Source organism: Notothenia rossii (assembly GCF_949606895.1).
Source record: "Notothenia rossii genome assembly, contig: SUPER_1_unloc_1, whole genome shotgun sequence".
Taxonomy (NCBI): domain Eukaryota; kingdom Metazoa; phylum Chordata; class Actinopteri; order Perciformes; family Nototheniidae; genus Notothenia; species Notothenia rossii.
In genome coordinates this window covers 80,107-90,106 of record NW_027640362.1, presented here as the reverse complement: position 1 = coordinate 90,106, position 10,000 = coordinate 80,107, and the positions used below count along the sequence as shown (strand labels likewise).

General features: G+C 44.3%; 1 protein-coding gene across 1 annotated transcript in view; it reads right to left on the bottom strand.

The window, feature by feature from the left end:
• Positions 1-1,648: 1,648 nt before the first annotated feature.
• The window catches only part of lpar2b (lysophosphatidic acid receptor 2b), a 24,137-nt gene continuing 15,785 nt past the window's right edge, over positions 1,649-10,000 (bottom strand). The window contains exons 4-5 of the mRNA XM_079694882.1: positions 7,416-7,678; positions 1,649-2,663 (exon numbers count right to left, since the gene is read on the bottom strand). Of these exons, the coding sequence (XP_079551008.1) occupies positions 2,568-2,663; positions 7,416-7,678 (359 nt within the window). The 3' untranslated portion in view covers positions 1,649-2,567. The remainder of the gene's footprint in view (positions 2,664-7,415; positions 7,679-10,000) is intronic.

Here is a 10,000-nt window from a genome sequence, read left to right as displayed (position 1 = left end):
CACGTCTGTCCGTCCTGGGAGAGGGATCCCTCCTCTGTTGCTCTCCCTGAGGTTTCTCCATGTTCCCCTTTAAACTGTGGGGTTCCTCTGGAAGTGTTTCCTTGTACGATGTGAGGGCCTAAGGACAGAGGGTCTAAGGACAGAGGGTCTGAGGACAGAGGGTCTAAGGACAGAGGGTCTAAGGACAGAGGGTCTGAGGACAGAGGGTCTAAGGACAGAGGGTCTAAGGACAGAGGGTGTCGTATTGTCATACTGATATTCTGTACAAACTTTGAAGTCCACTGAGACAAATGTAACATGTGTGATATTGGGCTGTATAAATAAACATTGATTGACTGATCTGTCAAGTGGTGCTCACTGCAGAGCCATAATCTCTAGCTCCGCCTCTCTGAAGCTCTAGCTCCCCTCTCTCTCTGGAGCTCTAGTGACGCTGGCAAAATGGCGGACTTTACAGGAAATGTCGTTGCCGTAGCAACCACAAACAACTAGTTTAAAGACATCTTAATGCTAGAGTCTATCTAAATAGATTTGAGTTATTAACGAATGGAAATCACTTGGTTTTGATGCATTGGCATGAAGATACCAGCCAACAGTTTTTACAAATAAAATGACGTTATGACCAAACTGCTGAAGGGCTCTCCTTTTTGGTGACGAATATGGGTCTTGGGTCCTGCTGAGCATCAACCCAACCCATCAACTCTCAGAACACATAACATTCATAGGAAAATATAATTGAATACATGAATAATATATTTCAGCATATGGCACGGGTGAGAGTGGGGTAAAGGATCCTCACGGTTGTGATTCGGCCGTAGGGCGAGTGCTGCAGTACTATGACACTATAATGACGGACTGATAGCAATACTTGTGAGGTGACTATATGCTGCAGAAGGTGACAGAATGATGAGCCCACATGCATTGTTTATATGTAGGGAGGTTTATTACGGGGGGGGGGGGGACACTTATTGCACTGACTGTCCAGCCAGCTGAAGTGGGCCTCCTCTTGAAAGGACTGCTGGCTCACAGTGTCACTGATTTGTCTGCAGGTCAGGGCGAGCGTGCAGATGGCAGGATCCCCGTCCTCGAGCGCAACGAGGATGAGGATCCTGCGTATCATGTCCTCAGGTAGCTCTACACACAGAACATGACTCAATATGAAGTCCTTTCCGGCTCAACACTGTTGTTGGTCTCTATTACCATCTAAACTCAAAACCTTTCATTACTGAGTGGATGGTTGTAGTATGTTGAGCATCTGCCGGGCTGTTCATTCGCTGGTTAGATCGGTGTGCTCTTCCTCCTGTGTCCTCGCTCTTCCCGTGACTTTTGACCGCCTTCATACACCGGTGCAGCTAACCCCCGCCACCAAGTGTTCTAAATAATATTGCATTATAAATATAAATAAAGTAAACTGACATGCCAACAACTTCCATGACATGGCTCCTAGGTGGTATCCAAGTTCATTAAATGCATGAGCACGAACTTTTCACTTCCTGACTTTCCTTACTAACCCGGCCTTGCCTCTAACATTTGGTCAGAGGTTTAAAACGGAGAAAGGATCTCCGGATCTGAGAGAAGCTTTAATAATGAATTAAATATAAAGATAGATGATCTGTTCTGTGGTGATCATGGACGGACACTGAAGCACGAGTCAAAAAACATCTTTAATGTTCAGTATTAAAATAAAGCTGCATTATTTCCCTTTAAAGTTAGAAAACCTTTAAAGCTTTGCTTTGAGTCGCACCATATACTGTACATTATAAATATCCTTTATATCACAATTTACAAAAATATTCTTCATAAAGATGCAAACAGCCACAACAAGATACAAATAAAAGCTTAATTTCCAATTGTCAAAAAAGTGCAAAAATAGAATTTACTGGAAACATTTTGGAGGAAATTTCAGAGCATTTTTGTAAATATTATTATTAAAATAAAAAGGTAAAAACTAACTATAAACACATTTAAAATAGTCTCATGAAGCAGCTTATTACAGTTTGAACAGGATGATAATTAAGGCTTTTCAGATCAGCTGTTAATGAGAACGGGTTGCCAGGTTTGATTTGGTGTTTCAGAGTTTTGTCACAGGTTTAAAAATAATTGAGAATTCACCCACAAATTGCTCCTCTGTGTGTGAATGAAACACATGCTATTAATGTTGGCAGGGGAAGAAACACTTTGATCTTTATCAATCTGTAATATGTCTTTAAATCAGAAAGTTAAACTACAATCCAAGAAATGCAGGAACATGATCGCACGATAAACAGGACGATGAGACGGATGGACAAAAGTGGAGGCAATTTAAAATAAAATAAAAACATGTTCATTACCAAACGGTAGAGACTGGGCCAAAGCTTTAAACAATAAGGAAAGACTGGAAGCAGCTCTGCAAAGAGAACAGAGGAGTTTGCACATCCTCCCAACCTGGCAACCCACAGGACGTCTTTCATTCCTGTCGGAAAATATAGAAAAATGTCCCTGTTTGTTCTGCAGGACTGGACTGGAGACCCTCCACCGGACCTCTGGACCAATCACAGGGTCTCTGAGTCCACAGACTGTCCTCGTCCTCCTCAGGTCTCTGAAGGGGGCGGGGCTTCCTGTCGATGGATCAGAGGCGTCCCGTTGGTGCTGCTCAGTATGGGGTCTGCAGTAGGAGGCTTATAGTTCTACAGACAGAGGAGACAGCGGGGGTTAACACAACAACAACAACAACAGGATGAGGTGTACCACAGGAGCAGGGTGTCATACAGATACGAGTGGAGATCATAATGAATACTGTATACACATTCAAAGCACATTTATTTGTAAGCATTGTACTGAAGTGTTATCGGCTGTACGATATTAAACGAGTTGAAAAACAACGCGTTTTGATGTTGACACGTTCTGGCAAATAAAAACGAGATACCTAAATGTAACGTGAAGTGCGTGCCCGAGTGAAGAGCCAATTAAAAGCCAGATTAATATAATGTTTATTATCCGTTAGCATCGAGCAGAAAGAGTCCTTAACCCGAGCGTGTACTTCAGGTACGGGTTAATATCAACCGGGCAGCAACGTGGGCTAGATCTAAAATAATGCATCAGTAAAAACCCAAATACACGCAGAATCATAATAACATCATGTGTTTAAATACGAAGTCAAGGAAACAAGATTTTACTTAAATGCAAATGTGACATATTTGTACGACAGTATTTCCTTCTCATGCCACTTTAAAAACTGGATTCACACTTTACCTCGTATTTAAACTTGTATAATGTACATCAAGGGGGTCCAAACTGTTCTCACTGAGGGCCACACACAGAGAAACATCTGAAGGGCCGGACCCCCGCTAGAGGGGAGGCATATCGCCTCATAATTCAGCAAACCGATCAAATGTATCTCGATGAGTCTTGAAAGCTTTGAGAAGCATCGCAGCTCTCCAGAGGGTCTGCTTTCTCCTGTTCCAGCTCATCCCTTACACAGACCCTCAGATGGATTATCATGAGAGGAAATATGAAGGTTTATTTAAAGCTGGTTATGTGAATAAGTTAGAGCTTTTTTTAAATCAACTAAGATTTGTTAGAAAGTGTTTTAATTGACTGAATGTATTTAAAAAGTGGACTCATTGACACATGAACACTGCGGCACACAGGCTTCAGGCGTGAGCTGAGGGACATTTAGAAAGGGGCTTTGAGGACCCCAATTTTAATTATTATTTTTTAAATTTGTATTTATAGCCTTCTGGAGGTCTTCAAAAATAAAACATGAAAAAAACCAAGAGTTATAAAATATATTTGGTTATACATTTACCAAAAACAGTTTGGACCGATTTATATGTGTATATACCCGGTGCAGCGAACCCCCGCCACCTAGTGTTCTAAATAGTATTGCATTATAAATAAAGCACACTGACATGGAAATGGCTCCTGCAGGTGGCAATCAAGCTCTTCAAAAGCATGAGGGCGAGACGCTAATATATATATAATATAGAGTAAATATATAATGTAGTATGAGCGGTGTTGTATGAGTACTTGTACTGAAGTAAAGGACCTGGAAACACCTTAAAGACTCATTCAAATCAGAGGCCAGGAAGTGAGGAACACACACTACCAAAATAAAATGCAAATAAAAACACAGAAGGACAACAAAGCACACGGAGCGGACGCACAGCAGCAGGTTCAAACATTTATTCATCAAACTTTAAACAATCTTTGTACAAAAATAAACCCAAATTAAAAAATAAAATGTTTTGAAAAAGCAAAGCTAAAAAGTGAAAAACAAACAGCTGATCGAATGGAAGCCTGGACACATACAAATAAAGACTGAATATAAAGTCATCACTTTAAAATGCGCGCCTGTCCCTTTAAGAGTGCACAACGTCTCTGTTCAAATGTAACCCAAAAAAACCATGGGAATAACACACAGCACACACACACTTCCTGCTATAACAGGCTGCGTGCGTGCGTGTGTGTGTGTGTGTGTGTGTGTGTGTGTGTGTGTGTGTGTGTGCGTGTGTGTGTGTGTGTGTGTGTGTGTGTGTGAGATAAAGCACAACTTACACACATACCAGAGTAACAAGTCAGAGGAAATGTGGCGAGGATCATGACCCAGTGTAACCACACACGCATCTGGACTGCTTTAAGGCAACACACACACACACACACACACACACACACACACACACACACACACACACACACACACACACACACACACACACACACACACACACACACACACACACACACACACACACACACACACACACACACACACACACACACACACACACACACACACACACACACACACACACACACACACACACACACACACACACACACACACACACACACACACACACACACACACACACACACACACACACACAGGTGGAGACAGCAGGGGACTTCCACATATGAACGTGTCTGGTGTTTAAAACCTCACGGAGACTTTCACATCCTGTCATTCTTATGCAAACATATATGTGTCTGATCTCCGAGAGCGGATTGGACGAGTGTCACTTTATGCTTTAACATATATTACATTGTATTGTGTTTCTGTGTTGGTCCCTGAAGGCAGCATCAGGTAGTCCAATGGGATAACCCTAACCCCCCCCCCCCCCCCATGCACCTGGATGAGTGCTTCAAACAGCTCTCCTATTCTTTAACCTTTGTCTCACTTTAACACAGTTGTGATTTAAAGTTTTGAGAGTGTTTAAAGGAAACCCCTATTCTTTATACACTGCATTGTTTATTTATATTTCTTGTGCTTTTTGATTTGTTTAGAGTTTTTATATTTGTTAATGTTTTCACCGTTTTACTGAGTGTTTGGTGAGCAGGAGCGCACGGCCACAGACAATGCATCGCACATTAAGCGTGAGGAGACTGGAGACACACTGAGCAAAGCTGAGCAAGGTTTAGATTTGGCACGAATAAAAATCAACATTTCACGACATAATTAATTGTTTTTTTGTGCAAACGTTTAAAACGTCACATGCACTGCCCAGACACGAACCGCATGCAACACACTTGAAAGTAAAAACATTAAAAGCCACAAATGGTAAAAAGGTTTGCAGAGTCCCCGTCTTCTCTCTGCAGAACAGTCACAGGAAGTCCTCCTTACAGCCCGTTCTAGTTTCAGGTCATAAACAACTGTGAGACAGGAAGTGAGCGTCTGTTCGCACAGCATCCCATCGGCCGCAAACCTGCCCGCTAACGTCTCACGTTTCAAAAGTGAAGCGCGGATTCGTTTAGCCTCTTTATTTTTTCATCTGATTTTCACATACATTTTTTTTGAGTGAAAAGTAAATGGGAAAATAACGATGAGCTCCATTGAAATGCATCCATTACTTTGTCAGGGTGTGAAAACAGGTTTTATTGTGAAATATTCCACTATGCTTTAAGGCAGGGGTGGGGAACCTCCGGCCCCCGGGCCGTATACGGCCCGCGAGACATTTGATACGGCCTTCGAGGCAATTTATAAACACATGCACATTTTTTTTTAAAGAAATCTACACCGCAAAAGAATCAAACAAGCAAGTGCCTGTTTTTCCTGGCCAAGGTCAGGGCCCTTGAACACAACACGAGCCTAACGTGTCATCACGTGGTATATGTCTCGTCTGACAGGAGTGTAGTTCTAACAGAGAGCACCAGAACGCGGCTCCGTGACTTCACAAATGGCAGTACCCATAAGGAGCCGTACACATGCCGCAGTGTCTGCGTGGCTGTGTCTTTAGTTGAAAGCCCAGTGGCGATCTGTTCATCTGTCATACTGATCATACAGTCACTAACTTGTTATTAGCATCTGGTTAGCTAGCTATGCTAACGAATAGAAGAAGCTTTTTCTCCAACCAGTGAGGTAAAGGCACATCTTTATATGATCATTATAGTTAAAGTAAACTGGTATAAAATACTATATGACGGTAAAAAAATTTTTGTTATTAATAAACAAGAATACAGTTTGAAAGGGGAGTGATTTGTAAAATATCCATAAAGAGAAAGAACATCTGCTTACAGTTCTGTTTCATCTGGTGTTGAGAGATGGATCCATAGATCTCTCCATGTTGCTCTCAAAGTGCAGCAGATTGATGCTTTCAACTTCAACATTTAAAACAATCTCCAGGGAGCATGCCCTCGGACCCCCCTAGAGGAGGTTAGGACCCCCCCCCACTCAAATCATGTTCACATGGATAGGAAACTAAATCCATTTGCACACATGTTGTGTCCATATCTTTCTGTTGTGGTGGCACACCGTGCACGTCATGGTGAGATCTCTGGATTCAGAGGTTGCTTTTTTTTTGCACAGCATGAAAGATTTGAGTATTTTTAAGCAGAGGTCAATAATTTGTACGGCCCTCGGAGGATGTTGAAAAAATTGAAATGGCCCTTGAGAGGAAAAGGTTCCCCCCCCTGGTCGAAGGCACTAAGGACAAACATATCAGATATTCTGCAGAGTGGTCGAGATGAACCCTGTGGGCACCCGGTTTCTTAAATAACTAAACCTTTAATTTGTCAGCGTTTTATTGTGAAAGTATCCGCTGCATGCTTTAAGGGTAGTTCCATTCTTTTAATGAACCCCGTTTTATCAGATTTGCACCTGGGTGTTTTTTGAAATATAAAATAAAATAAAAATGAACCGTGATTTTCTTTAATTACGAGTCCAATTGAAATGCAACATTTAGTGAGTGGCAGCGGACCTGTTTTATTGTGAAAATATCCCTATAAGAGGGACTGAGTGGTAGAGTTTGACCCTGTTTCATCAGATTAGCACCGCAAGGTTTTAGACCGTGACTTGGTGGGGGTATTTCTTGTGATAGGCAAAGGTACAGAGTGGCCCTGAATGCAACCTCTAAGAGTCGCAGCGTCGGAGCAGATCATCTGCTTAGCGTGGTGGTGCATTCAGGGGCTTGCGTATTTTCTCCGTTACTCTCGGACAGTACCTCGTGCTCCATCGTGTTAAAGTGCACCCCCGAGGAGGGGATCCTGTCTCCGTCTCGTCTGCGGCACAGGAAGCACAGGATCTCCTTGAAGGTCCTCCTCATGTCCTTGTCCCTGAAGGAGTAGATGATGGGGTTGACGAAGGAGTTGCACTCGGCCAGAACCAGGCAGTACTTCTCGTAGCGCAGAACTTTACAACTGTCGCAGCCCACGCCGTCCAGAAGCAGAACCACCAGGGCCGGAGTCCAGCACATCACAAAGCACCCTGCGGAGACACAGAGGAACTGTTAGTGCTAAGGAGGTACAGGAGGACGCTTTAAACCGGGACACAGAGGAACTGTTAGTGCTCAGGAGGTACAGGAGGACGCTTTAAACCGGGACACAGAGGAACTGTTAGTGCTCAGGAGGTACAGGAGGACGCTTTAAACCGGGACACAGAGGAACTGTTAGTGCTCAGGAGGTACAGGAGGACGCTTTAAACCGGGACACAGAGGAACTGTTAGTGCTCAGGAGGTACAGGAGGACGCTTTAAACCGGGACACAGAGGAACTGTTAGTGCTCAGGAGGTACAGGAGGACGCTTTAAACCGGGACACAGAGGAACTGTTAGTGCTCAGGAGGTACAGGAGGACGCTTTAAACCGGGACACAGAGGAACTGTTAGTGCTAAGGAGGTACAGGAGGACGCTTTAAACCGGGACACAGAGGAACTGTTAGTGCTCAGGAGGTACGGGAGGACGCTTTAAACCGGGACACAGAGGAACTGTTAGTGCTCAGGAGGTACAGGAGGACGCTTTAAACCGGGACACAGAGGAACTGTTAGTGCTCAGGAGGTACAGGAGGACGCTTTAAACCGGAACACAGAGCTGCAGAAACTTCGGTACAGATTAGCCACGACTTATTCATTTCTAGCCATGGTTGTGTACTCATGAGAGGTTTCTCAATACTCTCATTCTCCCTCCTCGACTCCTCGACTCCTCGGTCTTCCGGTAGTGACCCGGAAATGAATTTCAGTGCACCATGTTGAAGGACATCTCATTTCTCTAACGGCCCGTCTACACTACAGGCATCGAAAAATGCTTTCAACGCTTCGCCCATTCACTTGAATGGGGTGACGTAGAAGATTTGTAATCTTCGCCGAACTGCATTGTGGGGAGCGGAGCATGGCTTTGCAAGCATCACGAGCATCTATCGGCATCAGCCAATCAAATCCCGTTTATGCAAATCCCGCCAGTGCAAGCGCTAGCCAATCAAACTGCATGCAAGCTGGGAGAGCCAGACCGCAGTTCATTTCCTCATATTCCAAACGAGATATTACGGTAGCAAATCACCCGGTTCTTTACGACCGGAACTATTTACCGGGATACAAGCCGGAGGAACCAGGCATGGAGGGAGGTGGCAGAGACAGTGGGTGAAACTGGTAGGTTTTCTCCTGTTTGGAGAGTTTATATCCAGTTTACTTCGTTTTAACATTGCTATTGCTTTGTATGTCGGGGGCGGGACATTCATGTGATTGGTTGTTGGTCCCAGCTTCAAGATTTTTTGATGCCTGTAGTGTAGACGGGCCGTAAATGCACTTCGAGGATCGAGCATCGAGGAGGCTCTCTGGAGGAGCTCTAACCGAGGAGAGAGGAGAGAGGAGAGAGGAGGCTCTCTGGAGGAGCTCTAACCGAGGAGAGAGGAGAGAGGAGGCTCTCTGGAGGAGCTCTAACCGAGGAGAGAGGAGAGAGGAGAGAGGAGGCTCTCTGGAGGAGCTCTAACCGAGGAGAGAGGAGAGAGGAGAGAGGAGACTCTCTGGAGGAGCTCTAACCGAGGAGAGAGGAGAGAGGAGAGAGGAGGCTCTCTGGAGGAGCTCTAACTGAGGAGAGAGGAGAGAGGAGAGGAGAGAGGAGGCTCTCTGGAGGTGCTCTAACCGAGGAGAGAGGAGAGAGGAAAGAGGAAAGAGGAGAGAGGAGGCTCTCTGGAGGAGCTCTAACCGAGGAGAGAGGAGAGAGGAAAGAGGAAAGAGGAGAGAGGAGGCTCTCTGGAGGAGCTCTAACCGAGGAGAGAGTAGAGAGGAGAGAGGAAAGAGGAGAGAGGAGGCTCTCTGGAGGAGCTCTAACCGGCTGGACTTATCTCAGCCAATCACAGCTCTGCATGCATCCCCTGGATATTATTACTGTGATCACCAGTTCAATACATTTGACAAATTCGACTTGCTTTCTACTCTTATTTTAACATGTTTGTATTTATTTCCAAAAATTATTGGGAAAAAAAAAATTGCCAATTTTTTTTTTTATAGGACATGTACATTTCGGTTAACCGGTTAACCGTTTTTTGGGGGGTCGAATATACATTTGCTTTCAAATTCCCATCCCTATTAGATACGGTACAGTGAGGTAGGATATGATTAGAAACGGTACAGTACGGTGGGATATGATTAGATACGGTACAGTGAGGTGGGATATGATTAGATACGGTACAGTGAGGTGGGATATGATTAGATACGGTACAGTGAGGTGGGATATGATTAGATACGGTACAGTACGGTGGGATATGATTAGATACGGTACAGTGAGGTGGGATATGATTAGAAACGGTACAGTACGG